The 27,913-nt window shown below is 36.5% G+C and overlaps 1 protein-coding gene across 2 annotated transcripts in view; it reads left to right on the top strand.

Annotated features, from left to right (window-relative positions):
* Nucleotides 1–27,913, top strand: part of CEP135 (centrosomal protein 135) — a 77,330-nt gene that overhangs the window by 7,657 nt on the left and 41,760 nt on the right. For both annotated transcript variants that reach the window (XM_026003581.2, XM_026003580.2), the window contains exons 5-13: nucleotides 2,637–2,778; nucleotides 4,903–4,987; nucleotides 8,100–8,228; nucleotides 9,817–10,032; nucleotides 12,082–12,147; nucleotides 14,988–15,126; nucleotides 19,822–20,045; nucleotides 24,873–25,025; nucleotides 25,938–26,090. In XM_026003581.2, coding sequence (XP_025859366.1) covers nucleotides 2,637–2,778; nucleotides 4,903–4,987; nucleotides 8,100–8,228; nucleotides 9,817–10,032; nucleotides 12,082–12,147; nucleotides 14,988–15,126; nucleotides 19,822–20,045; nucleotides 24,873–25,025; nucleotides 25,938–26,090 — 1,307 coding nt within the window. The remainder of the gene's footprint in view (nucleotides 1–2,636; nucleotides 2,779–4,902; nucleotides 4,988–8,099; nucleotides 8,229–9,816; nucleotides 10,033–12,081; nucleotides 12,148–14,987; nucleotides 15,127–19,821; nucleotides 20,046–24,872; nucleotides 25,026–25,937; nucleotides 26,091–27,913) is intronic.

Here is a 27,913-nt window from a genome sequence, read left to right as displayed (position 1 = left end):
TAAAATTGTTATTATTTTATTTTAGTATTTTTTTTCCAAACCAAACTGTATTCAGCTTTATTAAAGATACTTGTCATAAACAATTGTGGTTGGGATCCCTGGGTGGCGCAGCGGTTTGGCGCCTGCCTTTGGCCCAGGGCGCGATCCTGGAGACCCGGGATCGAATCCCACGTCGGGCTCCCGGTGCATGGAGCCTGCTTCTCCCTCTGCCTGTGTCTCTGCCTCTCTCTCTCTCTCTCTCTCTGTGACTATCATAAAAAAAAAAAAAAAAAAAACAATTGTGGTATTTCAGGGAGGACATGGCAGGCAGTCGTTAGCAGTATACAGCAGCTTTCAAAAATCCATTCTTCAGTGGACTACCAAAATCAGAAAGCCACTGTAAAGCCCAATGAAGTCTTCATGTGATATTCTGAACAGGGAAGGTTTAGGGTGAGGGTTGATGGTTCATGCTTAACATGTTGTTTAACAACTTCTCATAAGCCAGCCCTGACTTTCAGGAAATGAAATGAAAATTATCAATGTGAAGATCCACAAGCTAAAAAAAGGAATTCTTTTGAGGGATGCCATCTCAATATTATCATTATTTTAGTTATAAAGGTAACCCATACTCATCAAAGAATTTGGAAATGACATGCTTTCTGTATTTCTTATTTTATTTTTAGCTTTATGCTCAGTAGTTCTATAGCAAAAGAAAAGAAGTGAAGGGGCATATCCAGAGTTGAGGGCGGTCCAGGCATAAATTTGGTGGAAGCATTTCAGGTACCAGTGACAAGATCATTGAGATGTCTGAATCAAGGGATGAAGATTATGGGAGTGAGTGGGGTGTAGGAAGGTGCTGGATTATGAGATGAGGTGGAGACTGAGAGATTAAGAGCATGGCGAGGACCAGGAGTGATTTGGTCACAATGAAGACTGGGATCAAAGTTGGAGATCTAGATGCTGGCACAGTTCTAAGTGGTGATGAAGACCAGACATAATCATCTTAGAGTGATTAGAGTGTGCCTGTAGCTGAGTGGAATCAGAGGAGAATCGAAATGGCAGGAAATGGAGAGGGGGACTGTGGGCTAAAGGCAGAAAAGAGTGAGAAACAGGAGAAGGTCTCAAGTAACTAGAAGATTAAAGAGAAAAATGAAGATAATCAAGTTTCCTGAGAAAGAAATGGGGCAGATTCCAGAGAGAATCAGCAGGTCTAATCTATAGAATTCAGTGACTCTGGAAGACTTGGGAAGAAGAGGAATTCCCAGATTTCTGTTTCAAGTGAGTGAGCTGGTGGATGATGGTACTATTTTTAAGGAAGAGAAGGTAGAAAGCAGAGCAGGAGTTCATTTTGGCATGTGTCTTATACCCAAGGAACATCTGATTTGAGATTTCTAGTACACGGTGGGATATGTGGATCTGTTTTTAGATATATGGTCTCAGATGGAGATTCAAATTTGGGAGTCATTAGAGTATTGTGGGAATTGAAGTTACAGATACCATAGGAATTACCTAGTGAGATTGTGTAGACTGGGAAGAAAGAGCAGACCCTGAGAGGAGGTTGGTATTTAAAGGACTGGTGGAAGGAAAAGGTCTAAAAGAAGCTGAGAAAGAACAACCAAGGAGGAAAACTAGGAAATAAGAGGAGGAGAAAATGGTTTACCTTGTTTAGGTGTGTGACTACAGGCAAATCATTTAAATACTTCTGATCCAGTTTCTTCATCCTCAAAATAAAAGATACGTATACACAAAATGTGTCACACTTCTAACGAAGACATGGCTGTGGATTATGTTTGTTCTTTGTGCAGATAAATTCATTTTTCAAGTGTGTGTCTAATCTTGGCCAGGTACTGGGAAAGGTAAATTATCCATGTAATTTGGATATATCTTTCCATAAAAAGAAATTACTCCCACTAGTTTTAAGGATAATTAAGTAGACATACCCCACTAATTCAGGTTATAGCATCTTTTATATTACAGATGACATTCATTCATTATTTACTAATTTTGCTGCATGAAGTTTCTATTATCTCTTCTTTGGGGATTGCTTAATAAACCTGTTTATTTTAGCTATCACTGCTTTAAGGTTCTCATTTGCCAGTTTTCTGCTGGTGATTGTCTCTTGGATTTATGACAGCAAATACCACAAGATATGCTCAACTTTTAATCTCACCAAAGTCTTGTTCCCATATAGTGGAGGAACAGATTAAGTACCACCCATGCAGAAAATAAAACTTGTTTTATAACCATGTCTTATTGAGATTTTCAGGAATGCATTGTTTAAAGATCAGGGAGTGAGTATATATAAAGGAGGAGATATTTTATATCTAGGTAACTAACTAACATGAGCTAGAGACACTCTTTATAACAAAAAGTCTAACCTACTGGACTGTTTAATTCTAAGACAGTGTTTTGTTTCTTTTAAAAGTTTTTAAAACACATTTGTGGGGCAGCCCCGGTGGTGCAGCGGTTTGGTGCCGCCTGCAGCCTGGGGTGTGATCCTGGAGACTCGGGATCGAGTCCCACATCGGGCTCCCTGCATAGAGCCTGCTTCTCCCTTTGTCTGTGTCTCTGGCCCTCTCTCTCTGTGCCTATGAATAAATAAATAAAATCTTTAAAAAAAATAAAATAAAATAAAACAAAACACATTTGTGTTTTAGGTGGCAAGAAAAGAAGTATTGCTTTCAGGCGTCAGCGTATGCAGATTGACGAACCAGTCCCTCCCTCTGAAGTCAGTTCATATCCAGTTCCTCAGCCAGATGATCCTTACATTGCAGACCTCCTGCAAGTGGCTGATAACAGGTGGATCAAATCATTTATTGTTGGTTTCGGTTAATTACTGATTAACTCTGTTTCTTGATACTAGGGCTTCCATCTTCTTAGCTGTTTTATCTCCAGGGCCTAGCACAGAACTTTGTATGAACACTCAGGAAATCCTTTCTGAATATATCCTGAATATAGAATGTTTTTACTTGTTTTGAAATTTTGATCTCAGGTAGATCATAAATCTGATGTTTCTGTCCATATTTGCTTTAAAATAATTTAGGGCCATCTAGGACCTGTTTAGTAGAGTTGCTTTAATATATAATTTTATCACCTAATTTGTCTTTTGCAGGACTCTCTTACTTCATATTATGTCTAATGCCAGTGAACATGAATAGATTTGTAACCGGCTTTGAAATTCTTGCTTCATGATTCTCTAGCTCTGTGTGTTTGTTTTTCCTTAAACTGGAATCAGATATAAATTCTGTTTTGTTTGTTTGTTTGTTTGTTTGTTTTATAAATTCTGTTTTAATTAAAACTTCGTTAAGGTCTCTGGGAAAGGCACTATGTAAGTGTTCTGGGGATAGAAAGATGAGTAAGATGGTATTGCTGCTCTTGAGAAGCTTTTATTCAAATAGTTAAGATAAGAAATAGAATGCCATTAAGAAAAGTAGAAGAGGTTCAAAGGAGCAAGAGAACACTCATGAACTTCTGTGGTCATAGCTGGAGAAACATTGTAAAATATGTACTATGGTAGTAAAATTGGTTAGTGCAGATAATCTTTCATTTTGTAGATCATGCAGAGAACATGAAGAGTTTTGCTGCTTTATTAATTTCATAATCTAAAGGAACATTGGTTGAGGTACTGATTAGGATCTCTTAGTTATTGTCACACAGTTATTACATAACTATGTTTATACAGTTACCTGACCTTAATTGTGAAATGTTTTGTGGGGTTTTTTCTTCTGTTACCATTGTAATCTAGGACTTCTTAGCAGTGTGTTAGTATATTATATAAGGAGGCTTTTGGTCTCCATATATGTCATTTTCTATGTTTATCTTTCTCCTTAACATCTTTCATTTCTATCAAACCATCATAGGTGGCATTGGTCACTTGATGATCTTGTTTGCTTTCTTTCACACATACATTTTGTTTGCATTCTGGGTAATCTGTGTGCATACATATGAGTGCAGTTGCATACAACTTTTCTCCTAAACCTAGGCTAGTAAAAATATTGGTACCATTAACAGCAAGGACAAGGTGTGTCCAGCCTCACTTACTCTACTTCATGGAAAATCTCTTTTAAAAGCAGACCTGGCTTCTGGCTTTATTTTTCCACTATGAAAGTGGTTATATCCTATGTATGTTAATGTTTGGCAAAGTTTGATGTAGTACAGATACACGTGGGCAGTTGTAGAATTCAGATAATTTGAACAAATCTTGATTTTGTTACAATTAATGAGTTCCAGAAAGGAGTAGGTTTTTGCTGTAGTTAATTGGTAAATTGTAGTATTTCTCAATATTTTTCTTCTCTCCACAATTGCAGAGTAGTTTGTTAGAAAGTACAGGGTCGTTTAGGGTCAGAAAATATACTTTAGTCCCTTATTTCACTTAATGATGTGCATTTTGGGCTAGATGCTCTAGTTTCCTGAACCTAAGATTTAGCAGCAGTACCTCAAAGAGTTTTAAGGATCAAAATGTAATAGAAGGCCTAATGTTATCTGAGTTTCAAATTATTTCCCACTAGGGGATCCCTGGTTGGCTCAGCGGTTTAGCGCTTGCTTTTGGCCCAGGGCGCGGTCCTGGAGTCCCGGGATCGAGTCCCACATTGGGCTCCCGGGATGGAGCCTGCTTCTCCCTCCTCCTGTGTCTCTGCCTCTCTTTCTCTCTCTATGTCTATCATAAATAAATAAATAAATCTTAAAAAAAAATTATTTCCCACTCAGTTTTTTTAATCTATTCTTGTAAAATTAAATCTCCAAGATATTGTACTCTATTTATGCTGTGGTTTGGAACCCTTTGGCACAATATTTCATAACTTATTGAGAAATAGAAAGTAGAAAATTTATAGGAGAATATATCTAGTTTCATTTCTTGGGGTTTTGGGGTTTTTTTTATTTCTTAATAAAAGTATATTGGCATTAATTATAAATGTATTTCAGAATTCAAGAACTTCAACAGGAAGTCCACCAGTTACAAGAAAAGTTAACAATGATGGAAAGTGGACTGAGGGATTATAACGAGCAGGTAGGATTTTTATTTACTTCCATAGTAAGGATGCATGGTTACATTGTTGAGATGGATATGCTGTGTTTGTAAATAAAGTTGGGTTATATTTGGGATAACTGATACTGAATTTTTATTCAGCTTTTATCTTTTCCACCGATTTGTTAATAGAGATAATAGCTGGAGTGGTTTAGATAGCTTCAGAGTTATCAGTGCAGTCCCTTGGTTATAATAGTTTTTGGGGGTTTCTTTAGGTGAATCAGCTATCTCCTCTAGTATTGTAACCATATTACTTGTTTCCATCTTGGGAGATATTTTACTGAAGTATGCTTTGTAGGGGTATCTTAAATAATTTTTTTACTCTTACTATAGATTTTGTCATTTGGAACGTCTTTTTTGATAGTCACTCTTCTGTGGTACCATATTTGTTGTGTACCACAACAAGACCTAGTAAAATGGTTTTCTGAAGAAGCAGGGGAATTAATGTATGTAGGTTAGATCATAATCATACCCTCTATTGTTGTTTTGGCTAAATTGTATTTATATAATTACAGGCTTTTCTTTCTTAATATGCTTACTGAAGCTTAAATTGGGTAACATGTTTTTCATTTTCTGCACATGACTATTTTTTTGGAGTGAAGTGATTTGCACATACAAATATAGATGTAACTTATGTGTTAGTATAACTGTTAAGTTTGTAAAGTACTTTGAAGATTATTCCGTTAAATTTGGAGTAAAAAGGAATTGTGATCATGTCAACCAAAAAACTTAACTATATGGAGAGAGATGGAAAATATCAAATATGCAGAAGTTGAATATTGTTTATATTTTTCAATTTATAATCACACTTTCACCGTATTTTTTTCCAAGTACTTTATAAACATAAGCTGACCAATCTTTACTATCTCTGTGAGGTAGATGAGGTATTTGGAGAAAATAGCCTGACCGTTGTGATTGAAACTATCAATTTATTGTGGTTATCAGGTTATCAGTCTTAGTTGAATGTACTCTGATACCTTTTTTTTTTTTTTTTGCTCAAGTTTGTTCTGTTTTTCTCAGTCTTTATTCCAAACACTGCTGTTCTCCTCCAGCTCTTTCCCAAGCCTATAATAAACACCCTCCTTCTCAAGATACCACCTTGTCTCAGCTTTATTTACACCTTAAAATTAGCAGTGTTCACACTGAACTCTCTAGACTTAATGGGTAGTGTGGCATTCTTCCTGTTTAAGGCTTGCTCTTTCTACCTCTGCTCTTGGCTCCATTTCCTCTCTCTTTTTTTTTTTTTTGGCTTTAATCGATTATTCTTTCTTTAACAATATGGCCACTTTACAACTAGTAATGCTTTTAACCTCCCTAACAATCCTAGAAGGATGTGCTATTATGGTCATTACTAATATCCCCTAGAAAGATCTCCTTTAACCACCTTTCTCTCTTGCCGATGTCTTCTCCTCTCTCAGGCAGACTTCTCAAGAGTATCTTATTCTTACTCTTCTGTCTCACGTTTTTATCTCCTGCTGTCCTATTGCATTCTGGCTTCTGCCTCCCATTACATAAATTGGTCTAGTTAATGACACCAGTGACATTAATTGCTAGATCCAAAAGGATACTTTTAGTCTTTATTTTCTCAATCCCTCTGTAGTATTCAACATATCTGATAATTTCTCTTTGAAATACTTTCATGACTTCATTTTCTTTGTTTTCCCTTTTTTAAAAAAAAGTCTTATCATTTCTTTTTTGCTTTTTTTTTTCCTGTGCCTGTTTCCCGAAATATTACTGTTTTTCAGGATCCTGTCTTTGACCCTTCTCCTTTCCCAGTATATTTTCTCAGAAGGTCTCATCTCTCTCTTGGTTTAAAATATTCCCTGTATGTTGATGACTTCCCAGTGTTTCTGGCTCAAATTTCTGCAGAGCTCCAGACCCATATATCCAATTTCACACTGGGCATTTCCACTTGAATGAAAGCTCTTCATACCATATGCCTAGTACTGAACTTGTTATCTTCTCCCTCAAATCTGTTTTCCCTCCTGTATTCTCTACTTTGGTAGCATCACCATCTGTCCAAGCCAACATTCTGTGATCTTTGTAGATCTCATTCTCTTCCCTTCACATACCACTCACTCACTACTCACCAAGTTCTGTCATTTTCAAGTACTTTGTAAACTTACTTTTTCGGCTCTAGTCTATCTCGCTGTTTTATTTTATGCCTTATTCATCTCTCATAAATTTCTCCAGTAGATCTCCATTCTTATGTTTTTTTCTTATTCATCTTTTAGTCCAGAGCAATCTTTCTCCTTGGCAAAGTATTCAGAGCTTATAATAATTAACTCCAGCCTGATTCCTCAGATCTCACCATAAATAAGTTCCCTTGTGTGTTACAGTCCAGTCTTACTGAGCCATTTCTGCTCCTTCAATCATACCACGTGGCATTATGCTTCTGTGTCACTGTTCTCCTTTCTTCTCTTCGTAGCATCATATATAACCTTTTTAATTTTTGATCAAGCCTTCACTAATTTCTATAGGCATATGAATATATCATGGAGAGTAAATCAGTTTATTCCCTTAACTACTTTGGTGCCATATACCTTTTTCCTTTCATATACCTTTCATGCAGGTGAATAAGTGTGAATTCATGGTTGATAGTGATCTCTGTGATTTTATGTGTGTTGTTTTTAGATAATTATTAAATTCACCCCAACTGCCTGTCCTTTTCTATATTGAGTTTCAGTAGCAATTCTTTGTGTCCTACATTCATTCATTTACTCTACATTTATTCCACCAGGCACTGAAGTAGATTAGACCTCAGTTCTGATACCTAATAGTTTATTTTTATATAAACATTGCCTAATCTTGGAGGAGGGGGGGAAAATCTAAAATTAATTGGGAATAATATTTTCAGTAGAAATACTTACAAAAGCCTTGTTGACATTCTTATTTTGATATTTTCTGTGTTTATTTTTGCTCTGTGTATATGCATTTCATAATTCCATATAGAGGTTGGTACATACATGAATGTTAATCTCTTGTATACTTATAAAACATAAGAAATAGAAGTATATCCAAATAAGTGTCCAGTGTTAATTATTTCAGTTCAAAGCAGATTTTTAAAGATGATCACATGATTTTATGTCTTCAGATTGAGCTAAGAGAACGAGAGATAGAACGACTATCAGTTGCATTGGACAGGGGCCGCTCCCCTGATATTCTCTCTTTGGAGACTAGAAATAAAAGCAATGAGAAGCTTATTGCTCATTTAAATATTCAGGTAATGACTTTATAATTATTTCACTGGGTGTATAAAATCCTTAAGTATCATGGATTTGTAAAAGTGACAGAGTTGTTCACTAGTGTATTATTTACAGTGGGAAAAATTTGATAGAGCCAAAGTATCCAGAAATAGGATGCAACTATTGAAAAATCATGTTTTTAAAGAATAGTTAATGAGGCAGAAAAATATATACACTGTAATGTTAAATATTTAAAAGAGGAGAATAAACTATAGACACAGTGTGATCTTCAGTTTGCTTTTGGAAATGTGCATATGAACTTGGAGAGAGAAAACACTAGAAGAGAATACAGCAAAGTAAACAGTTTATCTTTGGGTCATGAGGTATTCTTTTTTATTTTCTTTATTTTCAAAAATTTATTTGTTTTATAATGTAAAAAAAGATTTTTATTTTTTTTATTATTTTATATTTTTTTATTTTTTTAAAAGATTTTTAAAAAGAAATAGAAAAACTAAACATACGGGCAGCCCAAAGGGCTCAGCCGTTTAGGCCACCTTCAACCCAGGGTGTGATCCTGGAGACCTGGAATCTAGTCCAATGTCAGGCTCCCTGCATTTGCCTGTGCCTTTCTGTGTCTCTCATGAATAAATAAATAAAATATTATTTTAAAAAGGTAATCATATAATAGATTCTCTTGCCTTGCATTTGACTTGGGAGTAAAAAAACAGGAGACTTCTATAAAACATGTTACATTACCTATAAAAATTTAGACATGTCATTGCTGCTTGGGCTGTTACCAGAATTGAGTAAGTCATGAATATCAGCAGTAGCTCTAGAGCGGTGCTCTCCAACACAAATACGATATGAGCCACATATGTAATTTAAAATGTTCTGGGAGCACATAGGTGGCTCATTCAGTTAAGCATTCGACTGACTCTTGATCTCAGCTCGGGTCTTGATCTCAGGGTCAAGCATCTGTGGAACCCACTTGGAAAAAAGGGGAAAAAATGAATCCCAGATTTCAATGTAAAACATAAAACCATAAAATTTTCTAGTAACTAGATTAAGAAAGTAAAAAGAAACAAATGAAATTAATTTTAATAATGTGTTTACGTCAGTGTATCCAAAATATAATTTTAATGTGTAATTAATGATGTTGAGATATTTTACATTCTTTCTTTTTTGCACCAAGTCTTTGAAATCTTGTGTATATTTTACATTTATAGGACATCTCAGTTTGGACAAGCCACAGTATGCACCTGTGGATACTAGTGATTGCTATATTGGGCAGCACAGTCTAGAGTGATATTATCATTGTAGTGATATTCTTGTAATTTTAGAACTCTCTGTTGGAAAAAAGTTCACACACATGTTTTACTTTTCCTTTCCATCCATGTTTAAAAATTGGAAGCCAGTGGCTATATATTTTTATTATACTTTACATTGTCAGTTTTGTGAATCAAAACTGTAAGATTATAAATGCAAAATAACTCTGTTTAAATTTTTAGTGCTTAAAAAAAAATTTTTAGTGCTTTAAGAAATAAAGTATTTTGAAATATTTTTGTAAGTTCAGTATTTAGGATGATTTTCCAATTCATATACCTGTGAATTACAAATTCAATTTAGGTTGACTTTCTTCAGCGAGCTAATAAAGACCTAGAGAAGCATATACAGGAGCTTATGGAAACCAAGGAAACAGTGACTACTGAAGTTGTTAATTTAAGTAACAAAAATGAAAAACTCTGCCAAGAATTAACTGAAATAGACCAGTTAGCACAGCAGTTAGAAAGACATAAAGAAGAAGTGCTTGAGACTGCCGATAAAGAACTTGGGGAAGCAAAGGTATGTCTGGGTTGTGGGAGTATTTGTTAATTCTCCTGGAACATCGTGAGTTTAAGCCTCCTTAATATCTGATTTGGTCTTTTGGTTTGTTTCATAATTCAAGTTTTTCTGAAATATTGTTTATGCTCTCTAAATATGGGTGTGTTTCTGAAGCACACCTTTTCTTAGGATAACTCTCCAGATTTTGCCCTATTTTTCTTCAGGATTTTCGTCTCTGTCCTTTTTATCTCTATTGTGAGTGGGCTTTGAAAATATGTCCTCTGTGTCATCCTGTGCTCACGAGCCCTTTAAAAATATTTTCTGCAATAGTATATGTCCTTAAAATCTTTAAGTTGGTAGCTAACATTTTTCATCTTTAAGTTTAAACAGATATGAAAGGGAGCATGGGAACCCTGGGTGGCACAGCGGTTTAGCGCCTGCCTTTGGCCCAGGGCGCGATCCTGGAGACCCGGGATCAAATCCCACGTTGGGCTCCCGGTGCATGGAGCCTGCTTCTCCCTCTGCCTATGTCTCTGCCTCTCTCTCTGTGTGACTATCATAAATAAATAAAAATTAAAAAAAAAAAAAAAAGGGAGCATGTGGCTGGTGTGTTGGGAGGAGCAGGCAACTCTTGATCTTGGGGTTGTGAGTACAAGCCCCTGTTGAGTGTAGAGATTACTTAAAAAATAAAATCTTTAAAAAAATAAAATAAAATCTTTAAAAAATAATAAAATAATAGATATGAAAGATAATTTCCATTTTATTGTAAATACTCTTAAAACTGTCACATTGTTCTTTTAAACAAAGCTAGTAGAAGGTAAATGACCCTTTTCTTCTTGAAATCTCCAGAGTTTTATCCTATTTTAACATATTTATACTTGAAGATCTTTTCATGATCACTCTATCAAACATCTCTGCAATAAAAAATATATAAATTGAAACTATATTTATTTAGAACTTGTTTAAATGTCCATAGTACTCAAAACAGTCTGCAGTTTCAGTACAATCCTTATCCAAATCCCAATGACATTTTTTATAGAAATGAAAAAAAGTTATAAAATTACTAAATCTCAAGAAACTGAGAATAGTCAGTGGAGTCTTAAAAATGAAGAATATAGGGATACCTGCCTAGCTCAGTTGGAAGTGCATGTGATCTCAGGGTCATTATTTCGAGCCCCACGTTGAGTATAGAGACTACCAGGAAAAAAAAAAAAAAAAAGAAAACTTAAGGAGCACCTGAATGGCTCAGTCACTTGAGCATCTACCTTTGCCTCAGGTCATGATCCCAAAGTCCTGGCCTGGAGCCCAGCATCAGGCTCCCTGCTAAGCAGTTCCCCCTCTCCCTCTGCTTGCCACTGTCCCTGCTTGTGCTCACTCTTCTCTCTGTCAAATAAATTTTTTAAAAGATAGTAAATTTTTAAAAATAAGCTTAAAAAGAAAATGAACTTCATAATTATTGTGGTTTTAATTTTTTGTGGCTCTAGTTTCATTGCAACACTCCTATATCTTATTCCTCTCTTTTTCCACTTCATTTTGAATCTTCTGTGTTCATGCATACAACATACTAAACATAGCTTCTCAAGTCCCATTGGCAGTGCTCAAGAATGACAGTTTGGCTCACAATAGGTTCCTGTTGGGTCAAAATATTTTAATGTTGGCATTCAGTGCTCTCATTTGCTGTATAGAGGTTCCACATTGGTAGTAGCAGGTGGAGGGAAATCAAATAAGATAGAAAAAGTCGGAAATGACCATGCTATAAAAAGAACCCACAAATCAAGGTTCAAGGAAGGTCCTACAAGTATATAGGTCCTACAGGTGTATATGAGAGGGCCCTCTTGTTTCAGATGTTACAAATAGCTCCCTGTAAGCATTTAGGATGCCAAGACTTTAAAGAGAAGCATGGACTTTGTCTCCTCTTTACTGAAATTGAGGCTTAAAACAGCTAAAGCCTCCCATCTCACTGGTGAGAAGGAAGACTAAAAAAATGACTTGGTCTTATTTGCAGTGTGACTCAGTGTGATAAGTATTCTTGACTTTTAGGTCTGTACTTAATAAGTTTTTTATTCCTAGAAAGAGATTAAAAGAAAGCTTTCTGAAATGCGGGATCTTGAAGAAACAATGGCAAAACTTCAACTGGTAAGTAGATGTCATGTTAAATTGCCAAAAATTTTGATAAGATTTGTATGCATACATTTTTTGTTGAGATGTAATTTACACATTATAATATTCACTCTTAAGCATTTAATTCATTGGTATTGGTATAGTTATGAAGTGCTGCAGCCATTATGATCATCTAGTAACAGAACATTTTCATCGCCCCAGAAAGAAACATCATACCCATTAGAAATCACTCTCCATTTTCCCCGACAACTGCTAGTCATTCTGTTTCTATAGACTTGCATATTTGGAGTTTGTACAAATGGAATTGTACAATATGTGGCCTTTTGTTTCTGTCTTCTTTCATTTAGCACAGTGTTTTCAGATCTCATGCTTGTTGTAGCATGCATCCAAGTACTTTCTTTTTATGGCTGAGTAATATTCCATTGTATGAATGTATTTAATTTCACTTATGTTTTTATAATTCTTTAATTTCATATAGAGTAGATGGCAATTTGAATTTGGAAAACCTGTTAGGAATTTTATATTTTTTTAAATCACTTCATGACTTGTCAGTTTACTAATATTAAAACTAGAAATTGATAATTGTTGAAGTTGTTGACTTTTATTAAAAGCACTCAGTCTAGGGTACCTAGCTCAACTGGAGCATGCAACTTTTTTTTTTAGGATTTAATTTTATTTATTTTAGAGAGAGAACATGTGCACGAGTGGGGGGAGGGGCAGAGGGTGAGGATATCAAACAGTCTCCACGCTGAACATAGGAGTTTGTCAGAAAGCTTGATCTCACAACCCTGAAATTATAACCTAAGCTAAAATCAAGAGTTGATCACTTAACCAACTGAGCCACCCAGGTGCCCCTGGAGTGCACAACTCTTGATCTCAGGGTTGTGAGTTCAAGCCCCATGTTGGGTATAGAGATTACTTAAAAATAAAATCTTAAAGAAAAGAAACACTCCTCTTTTAATAAGCTTTGGTAGTTGCAAACCATTTTCCTAGATAATATTTGCTCTGATAGTCTTCAAATGAGAAAAATGGTAGTCTTCCCAGCATAAGCCTAGATCTAGCATATGGTTTTATAGTCTAGAACTGACAGCATGTCTTGCTTCTAGGTAGAAACTCCTGGGTGGTAACCTAAAAAGTGATTAGGGATTTTTTAAATTTTTTACTTAAATTCAGTTTGCCAATATATAAGCTAATACCCAGTACTCATCACATCATGTTCACTCCTTAATGCCTGTCACCCAGTTACCCCATCCCCCCACCTACCTCCCCTTCTGCAACCCTTTGTTTCCCAGAGTTAGGAGTCTTTCATGGTTTGTCTTCCTCTCTAATTTTGATGATTGGGGATTTTTTTTAATAGCTTATTAAATTGGATGGGTTTCTTTCTTTTATTAAAAAAAAAAAATTGTTTACTCATGAGAGACACAGAGAGAGAGAAGGCAGAGACACAGGCAGAGAGAAAGGCAGGATCCATGCAAGGAGCCTGATGTGGGACTCGATCCCAGGACCCCGGGATCACACCCTGAGTCGAAGGCAGTTACTCAACTGCTGAGCCATCCAGGCATCCCTGGATGGGTTTCTTATATTAGAAACTAAGACTAATACTAATTTTCAAGTTTTTTCATTATATATATATATATAGTCTTAAACAGTGTATCAGCAACATTGTGGTGGCATAAGGAAAATTAAAAAATGCATCCAGGGCAGTCCGGGTGGCTCAGCAGTTTAACACCGCCTTCAGCCCAGAGCATGATCCTGGAGACCCAGGATCGAGTCCCATATCGGGCTCCCAGCATGGAGCCTGCTTCTCCCTCTGCCTGTGTCTTGGCCTCTCTCTCTCTCTGTGTCTCAAATGAATAATTAAATAAAATATTTTTTAAAAATGCATCCATTGTGATATGCTGGTACATTGTAGGTGCTTGAGTACTTGCTGATTTTTATATGCTCACTGTGAATCACAGTGGTTTCCCTTTTATTCACCTGCAGCTATTCAATTCAATATTGAATAACTGAATCAACTAAACCTGCAAAATATTGTCCTCTCTTTTTTTCTTTTGGATGGGGTCTACTCTTGAATCGCATCAGTCTTGTGAAATTCTTCCATGAGGTCAATAAACAGAAAGTAGATGTTTTGATGTTATTTTTACTAACAACGTAAATTCTGTGAGGGCAGGGATTTTTGTTCACTGCCATTGTATGTACACTCAGTTGAGTGTGATTCATAATGCTTGTCTTGCCAAGTTTCAGTAGAATTGGCTGACAGTAAGATACTTTCTGTTATTTCTTATTTTTTCCCATTTATGCTATATTATGTATTTTTAAGATAAATGATATTAATAGCTTACATTTATTGAGCACTTGCCGTGTGCTAGACACTGTGCAGAATGCTTCATATCCTTAGTTTCATACTCACCAGTGAATCCTTGGTGTCCAATAATGCTCTTATCCCCATTGTGCAGTTGAGCCTCCAAGAATAACCAGCATAGTTACTGATACCTACGGTAGTCTTAAGCACTATGTCTTCATTCTGCCTTCCTTTAAAAGTAAGAAAGCTTTAAAACTTTTTATTGCACAAGTACATATTCGTTTTAAAAAGTAGGACAATATGCTAAACAAATTAGAAAATAAAATCTAATAATTCTATTCAGAAAGGAGCACTGTTGATGTTTGGGTTTTACAGTCCTTTTAGCCACAGTTGATAATTAACTTTAGTTGAAATTATATATTTGACTAAAAGTGTGTGTGTGTGTATATATGAATTATTCTTAATTAAATGTACTTACCAAAATATATATTTTAAGCTTTATAATATTTTATAAAGTTGTTTGAAATCCTAATTATAGTATTAAAATTTGTAGGAATTAAACTTATGCCATAAAGAAAAGGAGAGACTGAGTGATGAACTACTTATAAAATCAGACCTGGAAACTGTCGTTCATCAGCTTGAACAAGAAAAGCAAAGACTTAACAAAAAAATGGAAAGTTTTGCAGTTACAGGTAAAATACAAAATGTTGATAACTTAAAAAGTGAATGTGATTTCCACCTGACTTATTATTTTTCTTAGTAATCTTTCATTCATTTATTCAATAAATATTTGTGGAGTGCTTGTTATATACCAGAAACCATACTAGGTTTGGAATGGAAAACCTCTCTCCCTCAATGACCTTACAGGATTCTTTCATATTTTGACTAGTTGGTACAGGGAACCCTGCTTGAATATTTTCCAACAGAAGTATATCCTTTTTTGAGGCAGATAATGGAATTATTTAAGACTCAGAGGAAAACTAAAATTGTGAAAAATTGAAGTACGGAAATTGAAGCACTTGCATCACCTGAAAGAACACATTCTCATTCTCTTTCTCCTTCTCTCTCTCTCCTTTTCTCTCTTCATAGGGCAACTTTCTGCCAGGTACCAACCCTGAATGAGTTAGTTTAAGAAACATGTAAGAATTTATCCACTCATCCATCCATTCGACAAACGTTTATGAGCCTGTTGTATGCCAGGCTCTGTTTTGGGTACTGGAGAATATGATGGTAAACAAAATACACAGGGCTCTTGTTGGAGCCTTTGTTCTAGTTGGACAAATTAGCAACACATAAGTGAACAAGCCAATTTTAGATGATAAGAGGTATTAAAATGGGGGAAGATGTGCTAGCAATGACTGACCTGAGGTCTCAGAGACAAGACACCAGCCAAATAAAGATTTGGGGCAGTTTTTTCCAGGCAGAAGGAATGGTAAGAGCCTGGTGCTGTCAAATTCCCATGTGTCTTCAGAAGTAAAAGAAAAGCCAGTGTATTATATTACAAAGAGGCTATATCCTAGGCTCTTCAGCATCCATGTGGATAATCTGTTGACCTCTTCTCCACTTACTGGCTGTATTTCTTGAGTGCATTACTTAACCTCTCTATGCTGTCCCAAGGGTTACCGATGGCAACTACCCAAAAGATTGTTCTGAGGATTAAATGGGTTAATACGTTAAACTGCTTTGACCTATGTATGTAAGTTTGCAGTTTACTTCCTTTCATACCTTGCTGTAACCTGTCATTTCTGCATGATCCTTCATGTCTGAAATTCCCTACTTCTCTGTGCTGCAAGAGTACCAGCCTGCCAAAAATCCTACCACAAGTCAACCAAAATATTTACCTTTTACACGTTTACACATGAGCAGCTAAGTACTGGCTGTGTGTGCACCCAACACATCAGTAGCACTATAAATTTTTTTTTAAGATTTTATTCATTTATTCATGAGAGAGAGAGGGAGAAGCAGGCTCCATGCAGGAAGCCTGACATGGGACTGGATCCCAGGTTTCCAGGATCACACCCTGGACCGAAGGCGGCGCTAAACCGCTGAGCCACCAGAGCTGCCCAGTAGCACTATAAATTAGATAGTCCTGAACTTGAGCAGCACTCTTGATAATGTATGGAAATCTTACTCTGTGTTTCTTACCACTTGATCTCCTACTCTCTGCAGGGAACATTTCACATGTTTTTCATTCTCAGTAAACTTAGGAATCTCATTCCACTTCCCATTCTGAGTGGGCGATCTTCAGGTTCCCTAAGAGCATGGAAGCCATCAGGGAGGCCTTCTGTCAGTTTCCTGTCCCAAGATCTTAAACTGTCCATTTTTATCTTCCCTCCTGTTACTGTGGAAGTGTGTCCCTCTTAGGAAAGGCCACTGCTTCCGTCTGTTCTCTGGATCCTACCCTCTCTAATTTTAAAACCTTGCATATTATCTTTTTTCCATAACTTTAGCCTGTACTGTTTTTGTCCATTGGCATTTTTTTAAAAGATTTTATTTATTCATGAGAGACAAACAGAGGCAGAGACATAGGCAGAGGGAAAGTTGGCTCCCTGTGGGGAACACAATGCAGGACTCAATCCCAAGACCCCAGGATCATGCCCTGAGCCGAAGGCAGATGCTCAACCACTGAGCCACCCAGGCATCCCTGTCCATTGGCATTTATTTATTTTTAAGATTTTATTTATTTATTCATGAGAGAAACAGAGAGAGAGAGAGGCAGAGACACAGAAAGAGAAGCAGGCTCCATTCAGGGAGCCCGATGCAGGACTCGATCCCAGGTCTCCAGGATCACACCCCAGGCCAAAGGCAGCGCTAAACCACTGAGCCACTTAGGGTTCCCCAGGCATTTAAACATACCCTGATATGTCTCCTAAGGCAAGGAAAACAAAAGCAAAAATGAGCTTTTGGGACATCAAAATAAAAGGCTTTTGCACAGCCAAGGAAATGGTCAACAAAACTAAAAGGCAACCTATAGAATGGGAGAAGATATTTGTAAATGATACATCTGATAAAGGATCAGTATCCAAAATTTATAAAGAACTTATAAAACTCAACACCAAAAAACAAACAATGCAGTTAAAAAATGAATAGACGACATGAATAGATATGTTTCCAAAGAAGACAAAGAGATGGCCAACAGACACATGAAAAGCTGCTCATAGGGCAGCCCTGGTGGCGCAGCAGTTTGGCGCCGCCTGCAGCTTGGGGTGTGATCCTGGAGACCCGGGATCGAGTCCCGCATCGGGTTCCCTGCATGGAGCCTGCTTCTCCTTCTGCCTGTGTCTCTGCCTCTCTCTCTCTCTCTGTCTGTGAATAAATAAATAAAATTAAAAAACAAACAAACAAAAAAGCTGCTCATAATAAAAATCTGTAGCTGAGAAAAAAAAAGAAAGAAAAGCTGCTCATCATCACTTACCATCAGGAAAATACAAATCCAAACTATAGTGAGATATCACCTCACATGTGTCAGAATTGCTAAAATCAGTAACACAAAAAACAACAGGTGTTGGTGAGGATTTGGAGAAAGGGGAACCCTCCTGTACTGTTGATGAGAATGTAAACTGAAGCAGCCACTGTGGAGAAAACCATGTGGAGCTTCCTCAAAAAGTTGAAAATAGAACTACCCTATAATCCAGCAATCACACTACTTAGGTATTTACCCAGAGAACACAAAAATACTAATTCAAAGGGATATATGCACCCCGATGTTTACTGCACCATTATCTACAATGGCCAAATTATGGAAACAGCCCAAGTGTCCATCAACTGAAAAGTGGATAAGGAAGAGGTGGTATATATACATATAATGGAATATCACCACAAAAAAAGCATGAAACCGTGCCATTTGCAACAACATGGATGGAATTTGAGAGTATTATGCTAAGTGAAATAGAGAAAGACAAATACCATGTGATTTCACTCATGTAGAATTTAAGAAAACAAATGAGCAAAGGGGAAAAAAGAGGCAAACCAAGAAACAGACTTGGGGCGCCTGGCTGGCTCCATCAAAAGAATGTAACATGTGACTCGATATCAGAGTTGTGAGTTTGAGCCCTACAGTGGGTGTAGAGATTACTTAAAAATAGAATAAGAAAAAGAAAAAGGAAACAGACTCTTAACTTTAGAGAACAAACTGAAACTGGTGGTTGCCAGAGGGGAGGTGGGTAGGTTGATGGGGGAAATAGGGGTTAGGGATTAAGGAGTGCACTTGTCTTGATGAGCACTGGGTGATGTATGTAAGTGGTAAATCACTGTACACATGAAATTAATATTACAGTGTATGCGAACTAACTGAAATTAACAAGAAAACATACTTACCCTTTTCCCGATCTATAACAAAAACTGTGACCTACTCCCCTCCAGACACCCTTTTCTCCTTTTCGCATCTTTAACATCTTGAAAGGTGATCCACACTTGCTATATCTGCCCAGTAGTACTACCTGTTAGCTCCTCAAGGACTCCAGTTGGCTTCTGTTCCCACCCACTACCTGAGGTGCTCTTGGAAAGGCTTCCTTCATTCCCATTATGCTAAATGCAGTGGACACTTTTCTTCATTAATTTATTTGACTTCTTAGCATTTAACCCAATTGCCCATTCCTTCCCCCTCTCCTACTTCTTATCTCTCTAGTCACTCCTTGGGATGAACTTGCCATTTCATCCTCTGGATTGCATTACATGCTATTCTTTTGTAGATTTCATCCTACTACACACTTAGAATAATTGTTTGATCTTGGCTATATTTTTCATACTTGTATCCTTAGCTAGTGCCGGGCATAGAGTAGATGCTCCATAAATACCTGTCGAATGAATAAAAGAAGAGAGGAGAGTGAATGAGAATATGTCTTGAAAATCATATGCTTCAGAGTTAAATTAGATTGAACTATGTGAAATTACCAGTATTAGGCTACTTTTGACTCATGAAAAGGTAACTGTTGTGGTAAAAGTTAGTAGTTTTGCTTATTTGGAGAAAGATGAATTGTTTTGATCTCTTGTGTAGTATTGTATTAAATTCAAGCTTCCTGTTAAAAATCATGCATATTATGATTAATTGCTTGTAGATAAAATTTCCTTTAATGCATTTTCAGGTCACCAGAAAGTACCAAATGGTAGTTTATTACATCACTCTATAGTACTAAATGGTACCCATCCCTGTAATAAGACAAAAGTAGGACGACTTTGACTTACTAGATTTTATTTAAACTTTTAATGTTGTTTGTGCTCTTTTTCCTCATTTTTCTCAATATTTGCTTCTTTGATATCAGCCAGTGATAGGTGATATACAAAAGTTAATGATTTTCAGTAGTTTGTATTCTAAAACTTACTAATATAATGTTTTGGCTAATCATACAATTTATATGCAACACTTTTAACATTTAATTTACTTACAGAAAGAGAACTTACTCTGGAAGTTGAAAGGATGAGGCTAGAACATGGAATAAAACGTCGAGACAAGTCACCCTCTCGTTTAGATACATTTCTGAAAGGTATTGAGGAAGAACGAGATTTTTACAAGAAAGAGCTAGAAAGACTCCAACATATAATACAGCGAAGATCTTGCTCTACAAATTATTCTACTCGTGAAAAAATTCCAATATTTAAAACACTAGAAAAGGTAAGGATCATCCTCTTTAAGGATGATTGATAATCAGGAGTGTATCTTTATGAACAAACTTTTTCGGTGTTATTGTATTAAATATAACTTTATTCATACTTGTTTTTTAAAAGTTTTTCTTGGGGCACCTGGGTGGCTCAATCGGTTAAACATCTAACTCTTGATCTCAGCTCAGGTCTTGATCCCAGGGTCATGATTTCAAGCCCTACATTGGGCTCTATGCTGGACATGGAGCCTACTTAAAAGTGTGGGGAGTTGTGTGCACCTGAGTGGTTCATTCGGTTAAGTTTCCACAGACTCTTGATTCTAGCTCAGGTCATGATCTCAGAGTTGTGAAATTGAACCTTGAGTCAGTCATGCTTAACATGTTAAGCATGGAGCCTGCTTAAGATTCTTTCTTTCTCTCTCTCTGCCCCTCCCTGTCACTCGCTCATGCTGTCGCGTGCACTCTCTCACTTTCTTTCTCTTAAAAAAAAAGTTTTTCTTAATTTGGTATTTGTTTTCTTACATGACCTATACTATAGAAACACTGCATTTATTAGGAAAACTACTTAACAAAGTGTAACATACTGATTTTTGGAAATTAAGGAAAGATTGAATAGCTTAGGTGTATAGGGTAAGTACAGGGACATCTGGGCTTCCAGAAACTAGAACCAGTAATTCATGCTACTGGATGTTTCCTTTCTTTTTCAGTCCATTATTTTGGGAATCAGCTGCATTTCTCTCTCAAAGCAGAGTGGCTTCGTCCACATGGCAGACATGCCATTCCCAGGCTTGGACCAGTCAGAAGGGCGGGTCACATTGCGCACACCATGTTAACCATGCAACAGGAGAAGATAGATTATGGAAGTGAGTGCAGGGCAGACCATCCCATTTGTCTACTACAACCACATTGACAAGTTGGTAGTCTAAAGATGTGTATTAGGTAAAGTTAACCATGTTTCATGAGAGATTAAAATCATGTATCTCTGTTTTCGGTCCTAATTATTTTCAGTGTTTTCTGAATATCATTTGAATTCTTCATTAAGGTTTTTCTTTTTCTTTTTTTAAAGCTTTAGAGCTATAAGAATCCTGGCTTATGAGGCTTATGACTTTAACATTATCCACACACTGGATAAAATTAGGGGAAGTTGGGAGTAAAATTAAAACTCAGAACATGTAAAATGTTTAAAAATATCAAGTCGCTGTGACATATACATGAAGATACTAGGTTTAAAAATTTCAGACTTGACTGAATTTATCAGTTGCATCATTTCTTGAAGATCCCATGTCCATTGTAAAATGGTTTGGAGTTTTCTGATTAGACTTTTTTTAACCTCATTGGCTAATGGGTGAATTTGATTTATAAGTGTTAGTAAAAACACAATGCTATGTTAACTGTTATAAGCAGAATGAATTGTTGGGAAAATACTGTATAAGTTAATTTATGTGTTACTGAGTTGTTTTTTAAGCATATATACTTAGGACTCAGAAAATGTTAGTGAATTGATCACCTTCATTGCATAGGAGCATCTTCCATAAAAGGTTGCTTGATCAAGTATTTATTAAATAAAAACTGAGTAGGCAAATATCTCAAAACTTTTAACCTAAATATTTGACTTAACTTCTCCATATGGATTCACAGTTAAAAAACGAGATTTTTTTAAGGTACTGGTAAAATTAGAAGAGATTTTTATCCCCCTTCAACTTAGGTATTTTCTTAAAATGTTCTAATGATACCTGATACAGATAAAGAATTCATTTTCTAAAGTTTAGAAAGATAGGATGCTCAGAGCATTTTAGAATTCCAATAATAAGTTCCAGGAATGGTAGGGAATAGTAGGTGTGTACATGAGTGAAAGTGGTGGAGTGTAGACTGTTGTGAGTTCGGGGCACTAGAGAATGCATCCTCGCCTAAACTTGGGTATTTTAAACATGTTTAGAAACCATATAGCAGGGGATCCCTGAGTGGCGCAGCGGTTTGGCGCCTGCCTTTGGCCCGGGGCGCGATCCTGGAGACCCGGGATCGAATCCCACGTCAGGCTTCCGGTGCATGGAGCCTGCTTCTCCCTCTGCCTGTGTCTCTGCCTCTCTCTCTCTGTGACTATCATAAATAAATAAAAAAAATTAAAAAAAAAAATTAAAAAAAAAAAAAAGAAACCATATAGCACACAACAAAGACCCCTATAAAGCTGGATTTGGTACACTCTATGGGTTTTCAGCTCCTGCTTTATTGCAAATGGCTAGACACAGTTTCTTAGGATTGCAATAACTCAGAAAAAAATACTGACATTTTTAGTGTCAGTGATCTTTGTCAAAAATACACCTGTTGGTTCTCTGCTGTCTGTGGGGTGAGCACTGCCTCCTTTCTCCTTGTACTTGTACTCACTATGGTTTCCATTGTGAGTTTCAAGTATAGTGTAATAGGGCTTTGGAGTTGGAGACCTGATAGAAGTTCCCACTCTACAAATTGCTTTTATGATGTTGGACAAGTTACTTCACGAAATCCCTGTTTTCAAAGATTAGAGATAATAAGGTCCCAGCATAACAGCTAGTTCCTTATAAATATCATATTCTTTATTGTTTATTTGCTGGTTCAAAGCACATCAGGTCTAGGTAGAAAGTTAGGTTCAGTTCAACAGGTACATGTTGAGTCGTGCTCTGAGGCATTGGACGTGAGATAAAGAAGACATAGTCTGTATGCTTATAACCTTTAGTATTGTGCATATATGTGCATGAGCTTGTGTGTATATATCAGGGACAATGGAGTGGTAAAAGAATTATTAACAATTACATATGAACACAAGTATAAGTATCTGCATATTTATGTCAATCATGATATATTTAGAAAAGACCAAGAGTCCCTGCTTAGGAAGACCAGTAAGTGATTTTGGAGAATTCATGTTTTAGGTACCATGCTAGGTGCTCAAGATGTAGTCAGACCAGATACCTACTGTGACACTCATTGAGCTTACATTTTAGTGGTAAAGACATATAGTAAACACACAATCATGTTAACTTTATAAGCTCATTTATAGTAAGTGTTGAAGAGTCAGAAGACTCCTTAGAGAAAGTGACATTTAAGCTGAGACCTAAACAGTAATGAAAATAGACTGTCAAATCTTTTTTTTTTTAATGTCCTAACTTTATTTACAACCAGACTCCTCACTCCCACTCATCCAGATCCTCAGCTTAGCTCTAGGGGAGAAGCTGGATAAGCAGTGACACTTCTGCCAAGCTTAGAGCTCAGGGAGATGTGCAGGGTGAGCCCCTCACTACTTCTGGACTTTTTTCCTGGCTGCTGAATTTTATCAACCATGGCCCCATCTGTGATGCCAATGCAGTGGGACAGGACAAGGCTCAGCTCTACTTCATTCCAGTACTCAATGACCACATCTGCAGGACTGTCAAATCTTTATTCACGGAGTCTCCTTTTCTAAAATCTATGCAAACCACCTCCTTTTTATAAGATATTTTTATGTATAGTTAGGTTACAGATTTTCTTTTAGTTACCTAAGCCTTAATTAAGTCCTCAAACCTTAATATGCTTTTGTCCTGTAAAATATTTTATCCTTTAATGTATCCAGGTAATTAATCTTGTCCATTATACCCTGATTTTGCTCTGTTTAACCCTGTTTAACAAGTGAATAACTTAACTTCTAAGTGGCAGTTTAGGAGTACCTCACACATACCACGTCTACATTGGATATAGTTATGTGCACAGGAGATAGTGAGTAACGTATATAAAATGCTTTCCAGTGTACCAGATTATCAGATTATTTCTACCTGGGGCATCTGCATTTAGTACTTTAATATTAAGATATCTTACATCTCCTCAGGATCATGAGATCAAGCACCGTAGTCAAGCTTGGCTGGGCATGGAGCCTACTTAAGATTCTCCCACTCCCTCTGCTCCTCCCGTCCTCACACTCTCACTCTGCCTTTAAAAAAAAAAAATTATATATATATATAATATATATATATATAATATATATATATTTATATAAATAATATGTATTTATGTATATATACCTTAGATGCCAAGTCTACATTTATCACCTTTATTTTCCACAATAGTCATGAAGATAGTGGATCTTTTGAATGGGACTGAAATAATAGGCATCATCTTGTTTTAGAAATGTTGAAAGTATTTGCTTATTTGGTGAACATCCTTAATGTATATTGGCCTGGTAGAAATATTTGTCTCATTGCAAAAATAGACTTCACATAGGTTGGAGCTGGGATGGTTGTGGAGGTTGGTGTGGCTGGGAAATTGATCTTAGATTTGGTTAGAAAACACTGAGGAATATGCTAGACCATAATAGTTACTTGCATAGAGTGAGCAGACATGCACATGCCCTCCTAGTCCTTCCCCTGGAGAGAGCTGTAAACTAGGGGTTCCCAACAATTAGCATGCATGAGAATCACGGGGAGGGCTTGATAAACTAGTTACTAGCCCTATGCCCACAGTTTCCGATTTAGTATGTCTGGGGTGGGCCCACAAACTTGCATGTCTAACAAATTCCTAGATGCTGCTGATGCTTCTCCTCTGGGAAGTACACTTTAGTTACTACCATTAGAAACAAATCCAGGAGAATGACAGTTGAAGTGTATGACAGGATCTGATCAAGTAGTATCATTGGTAGCGGGGTCCCTTCCTGGGCATTTGAAAGCCAGGAAATTTGCCCCGATACTGCCTGCACTCTCATCTTCTGCTCCCATTGTAGATAAAAAATTGTGTTCTTTTTTGTCTGTTAACATTCAGTCACTGTCATTAACAACATCCTGTGGTGACCATATGGGTGATCATTATAACAAATAATAACTTGTTTTTAAATTATGTTTCAGGGTGATTATAACTCAGAAATTCATCTGATTACAAGAGAAAGAGATGAACTTCAGCGCATGCTGGAAAGATTTGAAAAACATATGGAAGATATACAGTCCAATGTTAAGCTATTGACAGCAGAAAGAGATAAACTAAGTGTCTTATATAATGAAGTAAGAAATTGGTTAAGCTGACAGATTATATAGAACAAGTTAACTATAAGGGAACCAGTATAAATCTTTTAAATTACTGTAATATATGGACCTTGTGATATTCCTTTATAATTAGAATTATCTAAGTACGGTAGTAGTTTCTATTATTGTCCTGTTCCCAAAGCAGAAATTTCTATTACTCTTCCACATTTATTCTTCCTCTTTTCTAGTCTATCTATGTGTCAAGTCTGTTAGAGAAAATCTCCTAAAGCTACCTGGAACAGGTCTTAGCCTGACTCTGAGCTAAGTTTATCCTTGGGATTCAGACATGTTAGGAATCTATCAAACAGTGGGTAGCACCCACGATTTGGGTATATAGGATATTAAGGACTTAGCCCATAATTTAAAAAAACTCTGAGGAAGAGAGAGTTGATACAGGTTGGCCCAGTTACAAAGCCTCAGTTATCAGAGAGCAAGGTGAGTCTGTGCAGACCATAGTGTTTAAGTTTGTTCTATGCCAATTTCCCATGAAGTTCTACTTTGAAAGAGGGAGAGGGACATGAAAGATAACAGGTAAAGTTGAAAAAGCTGTTTTTACTTTTGGAGCTTTTTTTTTTTTTGGAATCTGCAGTTGCAAATTGATTAATTTCTGGGCTCTCCCCACTGTTGGCTTGGATTTCAGCTTTCTTGGGTCTGCTTACTTAATTACTTATTGTCCATCTGCTGTCTAGTTTCTGAAATGTTGTAGCTGGCATTTCCCCTCAATCTTGTCATATGGGGTTTTCGTCGTCGTCGTCGTTATTTTAATCCTTTTCCTCATTTTGTTGGGATTTGGGAAGAGAGCAAAGGTAGCATGTTAGTTTGCCGGGTTTTTTTTTTTTTTCCTTTGGAGTATATCCAAAGTGTTTTTATTTATATCTTAATTCTTTAAAGGCTCAGGAACAGTTACATGCACTAAGACAAGAGTCCGCCCAAACCACAGTCTCCCATAATATCGTTAGTCTTATGGAAAAGGAAAAAGAACTTGCATTATCTGACCTAAGAAGGATTATGTCAGAAAAAGAAGCTTTAAAAGAAAAGTTAAAGGTAAGTTATAAGATCAACTTATTTTTGAAAGGTAATTTATAGATAGTTTTCCTCTGAAGTGATTGTTTAGAATGTATGGCTAGATCAAGTGGTTGGCAAACAATGACACATGAACCAAATCCAGACCATTATGTTTTTTTATGACCCATCTGCTAAAAATGTTTTTTACATTTTTAAGTCATTGAAAACCTATAAAAAGAAGAGTATTTCATGACATGAGAACTATGAAATTCAAATATCATCGTCGGTCAACATGATTGGAATACCAAGCTCATTCGTGTACCGTAGCATTCTGTGTGGCATCTGTTGTGCCACAGTGGCAGAACTGAGCGTTTGCAGCAGAAACTGGCCCACAAAGCCTAAAATGTTTATTATCCGGTTCTTTAGAGAACCTCTGATCTCAATAGGAAGTTCTTTTCTCATGTGGAAGGACCTTAACCTTTTTTTTTTTAATCTAAAACAACTTGACTGAGTTATTCACATACTATTCAGTTCACCCATTTAAAGTATACAGTTCAGTGGTTTTTAGTATATTCAGAGACTTGTTCAGCCAGCCTATCACCACAATTTTAGAGCATTTTCATTACGTTGAAAAGAAACCCTGGAACCTGTTAGCAGCTGTTCTCCATTGTGCCCTGGCCTCCCCAGGCCTCGGTGATCACTTAGCTACTTTCCATCTCTGTAGATTTGGTTACTCTGAACATTTCATATAAATTGAATCGTTTTCTATGTGTTTTTTTTTTTTTTTAATCTCTGGCTTCTCTCACTTTGCATGTTTTCAAGTTCATCTATGTAGTATGTATCAATACTTTATTCCTTTTTATTGTGGAATAATACTCCATTGTATGGATAGACATTTTAATTTTCATTGATGTGGTTTCTGCTTCTTGACTATTATAATAATGATGCTTTGAGCATTCGTGTACAACCATTTGTTGATGTAGGTTTTCATTATCTTGAGTATATACCTAGGGTCATATGATAACCATAACCATTTGAGCAACTGCCAGTCTGTTTTCCAAAGCAGCTGTACCATTTATATTTCACCAGCAGTATTTAAAAGTTCTAATTTGGGATGCCTGGGTGGCTCAGCTGTTGAGCGTCTGCCTTTGGCTCAGGGTGTGATCCTGGGATCCCGGATCAGGCTGCTTGCAGGGAGCCTGCTTTTCCCTCCGCCTATGTTCTGGGTCGGTCTCTCTCTCTCTCTCTCTCTCTCTCTCTCTCTCTCTCTCTTTCTCCCTGGCTCTCATGAATAAATAAAATCTTTAAAAAATAATAATAAAAGTTCTAATTTCTCTGCATCCTCACCAACACTTGTTATTATGCCTTCTTTATTACCATCATGCTGGTAAATGTGAGGTACTATCCATTGTGGTCTTGATTTGCATTTCCTTGGTGGCTAATGACATTGAGCATCTTTTCATGTGCTTATTTGCCCATTTGTATATCTTTGGAGAAATGCCTATTCAAATGTCAACAGAATCCATTGGATTATTTTCTCTTTGTTATTGAACTGTCCGAGTATTCTGTGTCTTGGTAGGAGCTCCTTATCAGTTACATGATTTACAAATACTTTCTCCCATTCTGTGGTTTGCCTTTTCATTTTCTTAATGAGAAGAGTTTTTAATTTTGATAAAGTCCAGTTTATATATATTTTTTGTTGCTTGTGTTTTTGGTGTCCTATTTAGGGGCAATATTTTACATTTTCTTTTATAAAATCAAAAAAATCTGTGAATGTACATAAAACATTAAACAGTTCTTGTAACATGATAACAATGCAACATTAGCTGTTATTGTTACTTTTATGGATTCTCAGTTTACTT

Source organism: Vulpes vulpes, chromosome 2 (genome assembly GCF_048418805.1).
Source record: "Vulpes vulpes isolate BD-2025 chromosome 2, VulVul3, whole genome shotgun sequence".
In the NCBI taxonomy this organism is placed as follows: Eukaryota; Metazoa; Chordata; class Mammalia; order Carnivora; family Canidae; genus Vulpes; species Vulpes vulpes.
This window is presented reverse-complemented; position numbering and strand designations above follow the sequence as displayed.